The 13,988-nt window shown below is 38.5% G+C and overlaps 1 protein-coding gene across 1 annotated transcript; it reads left to right on the forward strand.

The window, feature by feature from the left end:
- The first annotated feature begins 529 nt into the window (after window positions 1–529).
- On the forward strand, window positions 530–9,558 carry LOC128573729 (serine/threonine-protein phosphatase 2A 56 kDa regulatory subunit epsilon isoform-like). The gene is made up of 3 exons (XM_053574096.1): window positions 530–653; window positions 3,327–3,428; window positions 9,446–9,558. Exons 1-3 carry the CDS (start codon window positions 568–570, stop codon window positions 9,543–9,545), a joined length of 288 nt encoding a protein of 95 aa, XP_053430071.1. The 5' UTR covers window positions 530–567; the 3' UTR covers window positions 9,546–9,558.
- Window positions 9,559–13,988: the final 4,430 nt, after the last annotated feature.

Here is a 13,988-nt window from a genome sequence, read left to right on the forward strand (position 1 = left end):
AGGCACCTGTAGTCCCAGCTACTCAGGAGGCTGAGGCAAAAGGACCGCCTGAGCCCAAGAGTTTGGGGTTGCTGTGAGCTGTGACTCCATGGCACTATACCAAGGGTGACAAAGTGAGACTCTGTCTCAAAAAAAAAAAAAAAAAAGAAAGAAAAAGAAAAGAAAGGGGACGTAGAAGATGGCTAACATGATCAGGAAAATAGAACGGTACGTGGACAGATGGTAAACGTGTTTGTATCTTGGGAGCTATATTGGGAAAATCTCGAATCGGGTGACATAGACAGAATTACAGGAGAATATAAATTAACAGGCCAATTTCTTTTCCTTCCCCAAGTTGATGAAACACGTTGGAACTTTCTGAGAGATTTTAAATCTATAAAAAAATGTAAAATATAATTAATATTTAATTTTACATTTGAGTGAATGATTTAACAACAGTCTTTCAAAATACTTCTGTTTGGAAAGATGATTTTATTTTCTCTTCGTCTTTTTCTCTCTCTTAACATTTTTTTTCTTTTCCCAAAGGTGGCAGAAAGGGCACTCTATTATTGGAATAATGAATACATCATGAGTTTGATAGAAGAAAACTCTAATGTCATCCTTCCCATCATGTTTTCCAGTCTTTATAGGATTTCGAAAGAGCATTGGAATCCGTAGGTTTTCAGTTTCTTTCCCCTCCCTCCTTTTCTCTCTCTATTTCCTCCTCTCCCCCATTCTTCTTTTTCTTGAAAAAAATGTCCCGACTACTCACTGTGTGCCAGATGCCCTGCTTGCTGCCAGGGACAGATTTGTGAAAAGATAAAATCCCTTTTAGAATTTCACTGACTGGTTGGAGAAAACCACAAATAAATATTTTAATGAAACTGTGCCGTTTTGTTAAAAATACCTGTTTGCTTAAAAGGCTTCTTGACCGGTGGCGCCTGTAGCTCAAGGAGTAGGGCGCCGGTCCCATATGCCGGAGGTGGAGGGTTCAAACCCAGCCTCGGCCAAAAAACAACAACAACAACAAAAAAAAAAAGGCTTCTTGACCTGTCTGTGAAGGTAGCAGTTTGGGGTGGGGCTTGGAGAGATGCTCTGGTGCTGAGAACAGAGCATTGTAGATTGGGGGTTTGTGGGGGGGAGGTGGCATGCTCAAGCTGGATCTTAAAGGAATTTGGCAAATGGACAAGATGGGGAAACGCTCATTCAGACAGTGGGTCCCTCCATGACACAAAAAGGGCAGAGATGTAATAAGCACCTGTCAAGTTCTGAGACCCGTGCATTTGGGAGGTTAAGGTACAAAGTCTTTGGGAGAAGGTGCTAGCAGATAGGCCTGGGAAGGAAGCAGATGGTTTACCTGAGCCTTCACCAGGTGAAAGATAAGGAAATGCCAAAGGCTTGTGAGGAGGGAAGTGGCCCAGCTACCTTTGCATTTTAGCAAGATCCTTTTCTTAACAGCCAACTCAGTCATTATACATAGTACCTATTCTCCAGGAAAAGTAAAATTTAAAATCTTTTTTTTTTTAATTTTAAGTTTTTGTTTTTTTTTATTAAATCATAGCTGTGTACATTAATGCAATCGTGGGGCACCATGCACTGGTTTTATATACAATTTGAAACATTTTCTTTTTTTTTTTTTTGGTTTTTGGCCGGGGCTAGGTTTGAACCCGCCACCTCCAGCATATGGGACGGGCGCCCTACTCCTTGAGCCACAGGCACCGCCCAATTTGAAATATTTTCATCAAACTGGTTAACATAGGCAAATTTAAAATCTTAAAGGAAAAGTTTAATAATATTCAGCCCTATGAAAGTTGAAGTATTCTATATTTGAATGACTTTATGTATTTCTCTGTAGGATGGAAGCAAAATTTAATGTGGCATCAAAAAATTAGTAGGTGTAATTGAGTATATTCATAATATGTTTGTCTTAAAATTATATAATTGTAAAATATCACATTTTCTCAATGTTTCAAATTTGCCAGATTTTATGAATAGAACTTACAAAGATAAGGGGCTCGAATGATGAAGTCCCATACAGATAGTCTTTTGAGGACCTAGAAAGTGGTTCTAGCAGGTGGCTGTAACTGCCACGCGTATTGTCTGTGGTACTTCTCCGTAACTGCCCTTGTGAGGAAGGCCATTCTGGAAACTTAATAGCAGAGAACTTCAGTTTTCCTTTTACTAGACGCGAGAAGGGGGCTACATAGCAAGTATGCTTTTCTTCTAAATGTTTCATGGTTTATTTAATCAGTGGCTTAATTTTTGCCAATACACTTTTCAGTGGTATTGGGAGCATGTTTGTTACAAAACAGAAGCAGTGGGTAATTTTGAAGAGCTTCAGACTCTAGTCTGAAGCTGTCGAGATCATCATAACCTCACATTGCCCAGAGCTGCTTCTTCCCCTTGAGAAGTGAAGGCCACTGTTTTGGCTGTTCAGCTGTGTGGTGCTGCAGAGCTATTAGCCACTTACTCACCAGGGCACGTCCTAGGTCAGCAAGGAGCCAAGAGGGATGGGTGGACTAAAGCAAGTCATGGCCCGATAGATAGCTCATATCGAACTGCCCATCTTATAGGGGCTTGGTTTCGTCTCTTTGGATATGAATGGTTTTCATAATATATATATATATATATGTGTGTGTGTGTTTTGTTTTGTTTTTTTTTTTGAGGCAGAGTCTCACTTTGTCACCCTTGGTAGAGTGCTGTGGCGTCACAGCTCACAGCAACCTCAAACTCTTGGGCTTAAGTGATTCTCTTGCCTTAGCCTTCCAAGTAGCTGGGATGACAGGCGCCTGCCACAATGCCTAGCTATTTTTGGTTGTAGTTATCATTGTTGGTTAGCAGGCCAGGGGTGGGTTCGAACCCACCAGCTCTAGTATATGTGGCTGGTGCCCTAGCCACTGAGCTACAGGCACCAAGCCTTCACATAATATTGGTATAAGCATATAACATTTACGTATATTATTACTTTGCAATTCCATGCAAATTCTAAGGTTGCTTTTACCATGGGTGCTTATTTTAGGGTAAAGTAGTTTTATTTTTATACTTGCCTGTTTATTAAATGAAGTTATCAAGTTCCTACAGTCAGGTCTATTCTAGGTACCAATAATTAGTAGAGGGAAAAATTAGATTTTTTTTTTCTCATTCTACCACCCCTCAGAAAGACATCTGGCCTTGAGCAGTAAAGAGTAAATCTTTTGCTGTGAAAATGAACTGTAGGTCATTTCCAGCTGTTCCAACTAAAAAGTGATAGTTACAAGGAACTCATTCAGACAGAATTGGGCTTTTGCTTCTTCGTTCAGCATCCTGTTGTGTAAGACTAACATGTCCCTTTCTCCTGTGCCTCACAGGGCTATCGTGGCGCTAGTGTACAACGTGCTGAAGGCATTCATGGAAATGAACAGCACCATGTTTGACGAGCTGACAGCCACATACAAGTCAGATCGTCAGCGGTAACTTTTTAAAGCTTTTTTGTCAGCTGTGCATAAAATTATTGAAGTCTTTCCTTGCTCTTTGCTGAAGTTGGCTTGTTGTACCTCGAATCATAAGTAGCCCAATTTTGTTTACAGTCATGCATGGCTTAATGATGCGGACGCATTCTGAAAGACGTGTTTTAGCAATTTTGTCATTGCAGAACCTCACAGGGGGCACTTACACAAACCTCCACGCACAGCCCGCTGCACACCTGGGCCGTGTGGGTGGTTGCTCCCAGGCTACAAACCTGTGTAGCATGTCACTGCACCCAGCACTGCAGGGAGCGGTAACAAATCTATCAGGTGATAGGGACTTTTTAGCTCTGTCACAGTCTTGTGGGACCGCCAATGTATATGTGGTCGGTTGTTGACCGAAATCATCATCATGCACCCGATGACTGTATTAATAAGTTCATTTTTGCACACTCATTAGTGGTGTTTTTATTAGTGGCCATTGGGTAACAAATCTTTGTGATAGGGTCATTTTGATAAAGACTACTTTCCTCCCTCCCTTTAATACTAGTTCAGTTCTGCCTCAGGGGTAAGAGCCTGGCATATAACTGTACCAGGCCCATGTAAGGGGACCAACCAGCAGGTAGTTTGCTTTCTGGATTGACTCCCACTTGGAACTTCCTTCAGCTAGAATTGGGTTGATCTTGTATTTCACCCTAGCAGGAAGAGGCCTAAGGTACCATTTGTCTAGGTCTTTGGCCCAGAGCTTACTAACACCCAGGAAACTCATTGCAACTTAAAGAACAGTGAACAGAACGTAAATGTTAATGGTCTGGTATTATACAAATCTCGAAGTGTGTAAGAACATAAGGGAACAAAAACCTTGGGCCTGTTTATAGTAAATGCCGTGTGGGCCTTGGAAAGCCTGTCTCGATTTCATTTACATGATGTTTCAGTTTTGTTACGTCCTGTCCAGTGTGTCCACTCTCTAAAGGAAGAACATGGAGAGATTAAGGAAAGCCGAGCAGGCTCTTAGGAGTTGAGCCTCTGGTTTTGCTTTGATCACCCAAAAGCAAATGTCGGCTTTGAACATCATAAAACCGTGGGCTTTCGAGCACAAGCGCTCATACCCAGGACCTGGGTGGACCTCCGGAGCAGAGCCAGCAGCGGTTCCCTTGCTTCTTTGCTTTACCTAATTTTTAATGTGTCACTTTCATTTTACTAATAAAAAGCAATGAAGAGAAAGTGTTGGTGGCAGAGGGAAAAGGACCTTTGCAGTGATTTATTTATTTAAGTTACCAAAGACATGCTTTATGAAAAGTGTGTAATTGTGGAATATGGCAGGTGTTTATTCGTAGATAGGCTGAGATTTTTGTACCAGAATATTGAGATAAATATCAATTATGGAGCATGACATGCTACACTCAAAATTTGAACAACTTTTAATTAACTATATTAGCAGTTGTTGCAAATCATTAAATTTATAATAACCCTTCTTACCCCAAGCTTAAATTAAAATCTTTAAAAAATATTATTTAAAAAGTGCCAAGAGCACATTTTAATACTGTGATGCACCAGGTATATGTTAAGCGAGCATTGTGCATAAGATCCTCTCTTTTATTTTTTCTATTATTATTATTTTTATTTATTTATTTATTTATTTTTTTGAGACAGAGTCTCACTTTACCATCCTCGGTAGAGTGCCATAGCATCACAGCTCATAGCAACCTCCAACTCCTGGACTTAGGTGATTCTCTTGCCTCAGCCTCCCAAGTAGCTTGGGACCATAGGTGCCCACCACAATGCCCGGCTATTTTTTGTTGCAGTTTGGCCGGGGCCGGGTTCAAACCCTCCACCCTCAGTATGAGGGGCTGGTACCCTACCCACCAAGCCACAGGTGCCGCCCCAAGATCCTCTCGTTTAGAGCAACTGGAAACTCATTGTTATCCTAGTTGAACAAGGATTAAATCTGTACAATCCCATCAAGAATTTTTTTTGGCAGGGGGAATCATTGAAGGCCTATCAAGAATTTTTGTTTTTTAATTTCAGGTTAATTTGAGGGTACAAAGAATTAGGTTACAATTTTTGCATTTGTTAGATAGCATCCCTGTTGTAGTTGTGTCCTGTCCCCAGGAGGTGTGCCATATACCTCCTGCATTGTGCCCATAACTGCCCATCAAGAACATTGAAGACCGGCTCAGCACCTGTGGCTCAAGCAGCTAAGGCACCAGCCACATACACCTGAGCTGGCGGGTTCGAATCCAGCTTGGGGCCCGCCAAACAACAATGACGGCTGCAACCAAAAATTAGCCAGGTGTTGAGCTGGTGCCTGTAGTCCCAGCTACTTGGAAGGCAGAGGCAGGAGAATCACTTGAACCCATGAGTTGGAGGTTGCTGTGAGCTGTGACGTTACGGTATTCTACCCAGGGCAATAGCTTGAGGCTCTGTCTCAAGAAAAAAAAAAAAGAATATCGAAGGCCTTATTTATAAAATACTCAAATCACTTGTTTTATATTTAGGCAACGTCACTAATAAAACTTCTTTGATTATTTATAACCTAAAATACCAGGAAGAAACAAAACTGTGAAGGTGATGCTCATATTCTGGCACATTAAAATGATTTATAATGAGTGGACTTTGCTAATGAGAGAAGGATTTTCTTTTTTCTTTTTTTTTGAGAAGAATCTTACTTTGTCACCCTTGGTAGAGTGCTGTGGCATCATAGCTGACAGCAACTTCAAGCTTTTAGGCTCAAGCAATCCTCTTGTCTCAGCCTCTACAGTAGCTGTGACTACAAACACCCACCACAGCACCCAGCTATTTTTTAGAGACGGGGTCTTGCTCTTGCTCAGGCTGTTCTCAAACTCCTGAGCTCAGGCAATCCACCTGCCTGGGCCTCCCAGAGTGCTAGGATTACAGGAGTGAGCCACCACGCCCAGCCTCGAAACAAGAATTTTTTTTAAAGCAAGGGTAATACTTCGTCAAAGGAGCAATAGAAGGTTATACTGACAGATGAAAACTGGTTTCTTCATAGATGTGGGAATAGGAAAAGAGAATGAAGAGATTTGTTTTGTACTGTCAGAAGAACTGAACAGAGGATTACAATTTTGGATGACAAGAAGTTAATCATTTCAATTCAGATCAAATTTTTAAGTATTGCAAATCTGAAAATGGTGGGTGGAATAAGTATTTAACACTGTAAGATACATATGCCAACATTGGTGCTATATAAAATTGCAATTAGAGAATTTGACAATATCCCCAGTGTGACATTGTGATTAAGTTTTAAAATTGCCACCTACATGGAGAGAGAGAAGTGGGAAAGAACGGAGATGACAGTAACTATAACAGCAATATTTACAATTCTTGACGATAAAATTGTCATTATGAAAGCTATGTGATAACTTAGCATAAAGCTCATCTGGGAAAAAAAAAGCCCCACAGGACAAATTGCATTGATTGGCATAAAACTCTTGACAAGAATGAATGAAACACTTCAGTAACACGATGAGGAGTGTTGTAGTGACGTCAGCACTTAGTTAGATTGTAAATTAGGGCATTGTGAACTTGAACTTGCTGAGCTGCTATTTGGTTGAGTAAAGGTCTCAAGCCCTTCTCCTTCCAAATAAAAAGTTTATATGCACTGGCACTCAGCAGGATCTATAGAATTGATTTTTATATACTCAGATGAATGTTCTATGCTAACATTTGTTTAGACTGTACCAAAAAGTGGTAATTTAACAAACAACTTCCTTATGTTAAGAATTTGAAATTCAGGGGCGGCGCCTGTGGCTCAAAGGGGTGGAGTGCTGGTCCCATACGCCGGAGGTGGCAGGTTCAAACCCAGCCCCGGCCAAAAAAAAAAAAAGAATTGTTAAGAATTTGAAATTCACATGATTGCAAGAGGGACTTTACCTAACAATTGCAATCAGTGTAACCTGGCTTATTGTACCCTCAATGAATCCCCAACAATAAAAAATAAATAAAATAAAATAAAATAAACAGATTTCTCAGTCCCACCTCTAAAAAAAAAAAGAATTTGAAATTCATAATGATTAGAGTATTATCTAATCTTGCCCCCGTGCCTTGTAAATGCAATTTTTTGAGGTCAAAATTACTAAAAAGGGTACTTGCATAAAAACTGTTAAGTTTACTGAAATTCATATTGTACAGATTATATTTGAGATAACTGAAACTAATTATCACAAACAAGCACTGCATTACCACAGTATTAATTGACATATTATACAGTTCATCATTCCATTAAAATTCTGGAATGTGGGCGGCACCTGTGGCTCAGTGAGTAGGGCACCAGCCCCGTATACCGAGAGTGGTGGGTTTGAACCCGGCCTCTGGCCAAACTGCAACAAAAAAATATCCGGGCGTTCTGGTAGGTGCCTGTAGTCCCAGCTACTCGGGAAGCTAAGTCAAGAGAATCGCCTAAGCCCAAGAATTGGAGGTTGCTGTGAGCTGTGACGTCACAGCCCTCTACCGAGGACGACAAAGTGAGACTGTCTCTAAAAACAAACAAACAAAAAAACACTCTAATGGAATGAGAATATAAATTTATTTTAAGTTTTTTAGAGATTTGGGGTGAGGATGAAGATTGATTTCTACTGCTCTAGATATTAATATACCTTTAAAAAACATTGATGACAACATTAAAAAAAGATACTGGAATTATATGATTGAATTAAGTCATGTGGATTTTCCTGAGTAAAAATTGTTATGTGGCTCAAGTTAAATCCTTACTAAGTGAGGCAGTGTGAGGAACATAAGATAGCAGAGTCTCCATTTTGGGGAATTATCTGAATTCCTAGATTCAGAAATATTAACCTACATCTGCTTTTTACTGATTTCACTCCAACGTGAAAAAATCAGGGGTAGTGCACTGAAACATTTTTATAAATGTGAACTCATTTAACTTCTAAGAAAGTATTCCTTTCTTGCATCCTACTTGTTTGATGTGAAAACATCCTTTCTTTTTTCTTTTTTTAAATAAGCTAAATTTAAAAATGTCCTTAGCAAAATAAATTTTGTTGACCCTATTTTAGATAATCAGATTTAGAGGAAAGTTTTTACAAACAGTAAAATACAGAAGTCTGAAGAAAATGGTACTGAATGAAATTTGAAGGCTTGGCATATTAAAAAATTAAAACATATGGCTCAGCGCTCATAGCACAGTGGTTAGGGCGCCGGCCACAGCTTGAGACTCTGTCTCAAAAAAAAAAAAATTAAAACATAATGATAATAATATCAATAAAGTTCTGTCCAGATCATTAATTAAAACTGAAATCACAAGTTGTATGGGTTTTTTTGTTGTTGTTTTGTTTGATGGGGGTGATGGTTTTGAGACAAGCTCTTGCTCTGTCCCAGGCTGGAGTACAGTGGTATAGTCTTAGCCCACTGCAACCTCAAACTCTGGGCTCAAGTGATCCTCCTGCTTCAGCCTCGCAGAATGCTAGGATTTCAGGAGTGAGCCACTGCACCAGGCCTGAAATCTCAAGTTTTTACTTTATTTTTAACCGCTGAAGTGTTTAAATTTACATGAGGTAGGAAAAATAGATTGTATTTTCTGGACTTGCTACATTCTCTGTATCAATGTCATCTCCAGCTTTCTTTTTGAGAAACTATTGAGAGAGAAAGAAAAATTAGATTCTAACTAGGCCCCAAATAAAAATTTCTAATGTGCCTTTGGTGTTAGGATATCTGGTACATATAAATCATCTCTGACTTTTGTTTCTCTGTAATTTTAAAGTTGTTTTTCTATAGCAAGCTACATGTAAATTGGTATTAATGTGAAATCTTAAAATATTTTGGTCATGTCTTACTCTTCATTAATACTACTTTTGTGTTTTTATGAGTCAAAAAAAATGAAATCATGGGAGAGGAAAAGCAAAAAGAACCCACAAGCTTAATGTCAACATTTTTTTCAAGAACCTTTTAAAACAAACCGAGGCAAAACTAGGTTAAAGGGCATTACTTGCTGGATAATATCTTTAAACCTTCTGAGTTGTTTACATTGTATTCTATTTCTTCCTCAGTGAGAAAAAGAAAGAAAAGGAGCGTGAAGAATTGTGGAAAAAATTGGAGGATCTGGAGTTAAAGAGAGGTCTTAGACGTGATGGCATAATTCCAACTTAACAGAAATAATGAGAACAACACTACTAACCTGTGGAGTCACACATTATGTAGTGGAAGAGGGAGCAACAGTTTTCTGTATTGTGCAACTTTACAGTAGATTTCACATTTGTTTCATTATTACAACAGCACTGTATATACCTGTCTCTAAGTAAAGGAAAAAAAATAAGGACTTCAATCCAAAGTTTGGACAGTAGATGGACTTCTCAGAACTTTGCAGACATAATCATTGTTCTAACACTCTTTTAAAAAAGCGATCTTCAGAGATCTGTTGATGAAAATGCTGTGTTAAAATTCCATTACGGGGAGTTCCTTATTTATCCCTAGCAGAGAGTCTGTTACAATTTTCAAATGTGAACAATCTTAAATTTAGCTTGTCTTTCTGCTAAGCTGTTAAATGTATTTATAGTAAAGGGAGAAAAAAAGACTGTCATTTCCTTATAAGTTTGTATAACATCCTCCTCTGGATAACGTGACTGTAATTTGACATCTTTTCCTTTTGCACATCTTCCTGAGTTGAATGTTCATGTGAAACGGGGCCATGAATTATTATAAAGGTCCCTGATAAAAGTTTTGTTTACTGGGGTAAACATCTTTCCAGTAACCAGGTAGTCCTGGTCCTCCTTTAGTTTTAAAATTAGGAGCAAAAACGGAAGGGATGATAAACATAGTAGGGAAGGGAAGTTTGGATTCATACGTTCAGTTTATGGTGAATCCAAATCAAAGTCTTGAATCCTTTGAAAGAAGACACTGGGACATCACAGGCTTCAGTCCCTGACCAGTATCAGTTGCATACATCATTGGACACACACCAGAGATGTTTTAGAAATGTCAGAAAAACATCCTTTTGGATCATTTGAAATAGGAAAAACAAACACTTAATAATACAACCATGAAATTGATCACCAGGATTGTGAATCTAATTGGGAAAAGAAGAGCAAACAGCTTGGACTGTTTGGAGTTGTTGCCTTACTTTTTAATATGTATTTATAAAGTATTCCAGCAAAAGAGGATGTAGCCTCTGGGAAAAAACAAACCTGTTCAGTGTTTTTTGTAGATTCTCGTTCAGTATCTCATCACAGTGCCAGCCCTGTTTTTAGCCAGAAAGGATTCAGGATAACATTATTATGCATTCTAAAATGGATGCGTATTCCTAACTACTGTATTTGTTACCAAAAGTGGTTCTGAAATGCTACTGAAAAAAATCTGGAAATTCCTAATGTCCTGAGTATTAATAATAAAGTTTAAAAATGCTTTTATATCAAAGGTGCATCGTGACCAAATTGTTTAAGAAAAAACAAAACAAAATCTAGGGCTGTGTATATCTTATTGGCTTTCTGCTTTGTATTTAAAAAAAGAGTCTTAGGTTAATAGGTAAACTGCTGTTCAAACTGTGTACAACATGTACTTCCCTGATGGAGCTGCCTTGTTATGTACTGAAACGTATGTGTCTGGGGATTTGCTTCCAGGATGTTTTTGCTTATTACGGACATGGCAGCTGTGAGTTGATGACCCTGGCCATCACTTCCAGCAGTGTTCATGGTGTGGAGCTGAATCTGTGTTCATGTATTGAACTGTGATGGTAGCAAACAGGAACATACGAACTGTTGCTTTTCCTAGACACAATATAAATATGGGCTTGTATGCTTTTCCTTTCATTTAAATATAAAGTAGAATAAGCAGTTTTATTGTTTTCAAGAAAAAGGGGGGGGGAAGCCACTGACCTTTCTCCCCCAAGAAGTGTTTCAGGATTATCCAGGTCACAGTGTATATGGAAGAGTCAGCTAATTATGGATTTTGTCATCTTGGTCATGTTGTAGGAAAAAAAACAAAACAAAAACAAAAGTTGGCATAGTTAATTCCTAAAAAGAAACATCAGTAAAAAGATCATATGCAGCACCAAATACAACATGGTTCAATGGAGTTAATAGATTTTTTTTTTTTAAAAAAGCATTAGTGGGAATTCAATGTAAAGTTGGCAGAGGCTACAAAGACAAAACAACTTACTTTAAAAGTGTTGGAATAAAGGTGCAAGTTCAATACTAATGGTAAAAAATAAATTTGTAGCAAATATTCTTCTTTAGCCCTTTTGATTTTAGCTTTTTAGTTTTGACGCTGCAGTACATTTACTTTTGATAGTATCAACTTTTTGCCATGAATTCATCTTCTTAGATAAAGGACATTGAGATCACAGGTTTATGAAGAATCTCTGCCTGTTAGAATGAGATGCAGTCAGTCATTTGAAAGGAGAAAGGCCAGGTTCATTTTTTACACCTTACCCTGTCCTCAGAGTTAAGGTGAAACTACACAGATATCCTTAATGTAAATTTTGAATGTTGATCATTCCAAACCGAGGAGAATAAAGCAAATTTTAGACATATTGAGAAGCAATTACAGCTATATGTCTAAAATTCGTAGGGCAACTTCTGAGAAGAAACGCTTTTTTTAACCGAGACTGACAATGTGACATCTGTCATGTGTGCAGTGGTGCAGAGTGACTGAGGTAATCTATGAGGTTGCACTATGTGATGTATTTAAGGATGTACTGGCTGCATTTGCAGCAACCCCCTTTTTGTCCCTTCCCACACTTCTGCTGTTGCTGCAACTTGAGTTAATTGTGACAAAAGCATCTTTGTGTTATATTTTGTTTGCTTCATAATTTCCAGAACTATATATAAATATATTTTTAAAATAGCAAATATTATAGTTAGTGAGTGATGATCACGCCAACCTTATTCCTACCATATTGGTTTCGGGGATAGGATTAAGAGTGTTTATGGGAAGAAAAAAATATACACAACCCTGTGGTTTAGAATGATGCTGAGGCCTTAGGCTGTGGGCCTAGAACCACCATGTGAGTGAGTTGACCCCTCTCATACTTTGAATCAAGCATGCATTCCTCTTTCTCACTGTGCACGTGTCCCTGGTTGGTTTCCTTCCGTGTTTAGTTTTTTGTCCTTTTAAATTTTATTGTATTTTGCTCTCCCTAACATCTGACTTTTTTATAAAAGAAAAGAAAAAATAAAAAAAGTAAGAAATAAATAATACCCTTGATGGCGCTGGATACTCACAAGCAGGGTTACGCTCCTTTGTCTTGGGCTTGGTGGCCTAAGTGAAAGAGTTTAATTTGTTTTGTACCTCCTCCTATGCGTGGGACAGTCCAGGGTGCAGAGCCAGGAATTGCTTGTAATTGCACCTGCTATACTTAAACGTATAGCCCTAGGCTCAATCACACTATGGAAAAGAAAAAAAAAGTATATTTAGAGCTTTAAAAGCTTTTTTATTTTTTTGTGGGGATGGGGTGGGGTGGGGTGGGAAAGGGATGTATGTATGTAAGTGCTGAGTTTTGGGGTTTGTTTTTTTTTCCTGTTTGATTTTTCCCTTTAATTGGAGGCACTGACCTGGCCCAGAAAATGAAGAGATTCTCTCTTTTGATGCTATTACCAATGTTATCACAAAGCAACAGTCACCTGTAGTAAAAGGGTGGCATCAGACATGATCACTGATGTTTTATTTGCACATCAATATTTTTATTTTTGTATTCTGGCTCAGCTGCTTCTCTGAGTGGAGTTAAGGAATGAGCCTCAAAGGATTTTTGTAGTAGGTATATTGGCAATGCAATTTGTATTCCTCTGGATTTAATTTTGAAAATCTAAAAGAAAGATTGTGCATCTTGAGAGAAAGTTGAGCAGATTTTGATCCAGTGGAATGTTAATTTGTGCTGCTTCTTGTGCACGATAGCTGCGTAGTCTCTCTCTTGGAACTACACATCCCACATTATGATGTCTATGAATGTAGGTTTCCTTTTCTTCCCTCCCTCCCTTTCCTCCCTGCGTTCCCTTTCTTTCCTCTTTCTCCTTTCTCTTTTCTTCTCTGTCAGCCCTCCCTCTCTTCCTCCCTCCCTTCCTTTTTTACTTTCTTTCCTTTTTTTTTGAAATCACTCACTGTAAATAAGTTGTAATCCAAACCTCATGTATAATGGGGAACTTTCAAATATAAATATTACCTTACCAAGACATTTTCTGGTCGTTGTCTGATTTCTGATCGAAGTATAATGAGAATGACATGTCCATTGCTTTTGATTTGAGGATTTCGCTTTAGCTTCATAAATCCTTTGGTATTTTAGCATTTCATTGTTTTAGCAGGAGAGGGCAGCAAAAGTTCATTTTCCTGTTAGTAATGTTGTTCATGATTGGTTTTAAATTTAGCTGTGCGTGTGTGTTTTTTTAAACAGCATCTGTTTGTGACTAGAGGTAAAAATGAAACATTTTTGATATGAAAAGTTGCATATGAAAATTATAGACTGGTTTGACCAGACGTTGAAGACTTCTGATCCACATCTAACTTAAAACGCCACAAAACGATCTTCCAGCTCCGGCTAAAACATGCCACTTCCTTTTCAAACACAACAAAATGCAAGCTGAGTCATAAACACTTGGAATCTGA

The sequence above is a fragment of the Nycticebus coucang genome, chromosome 21, assembly GCF_027406575.1.
Source record: "Nycticebus coucang isolate mNycCou1 chromosome 21, mNycCou1.pri, whole genome shotgun sequence".
NCBI classification, from domain to species: domain Eukaryota; kingdom Metazoa; phylum Chordata; class Mammalia; order Primates; family Lorisidae; genus Nycticebus; species Nycticebus coucang.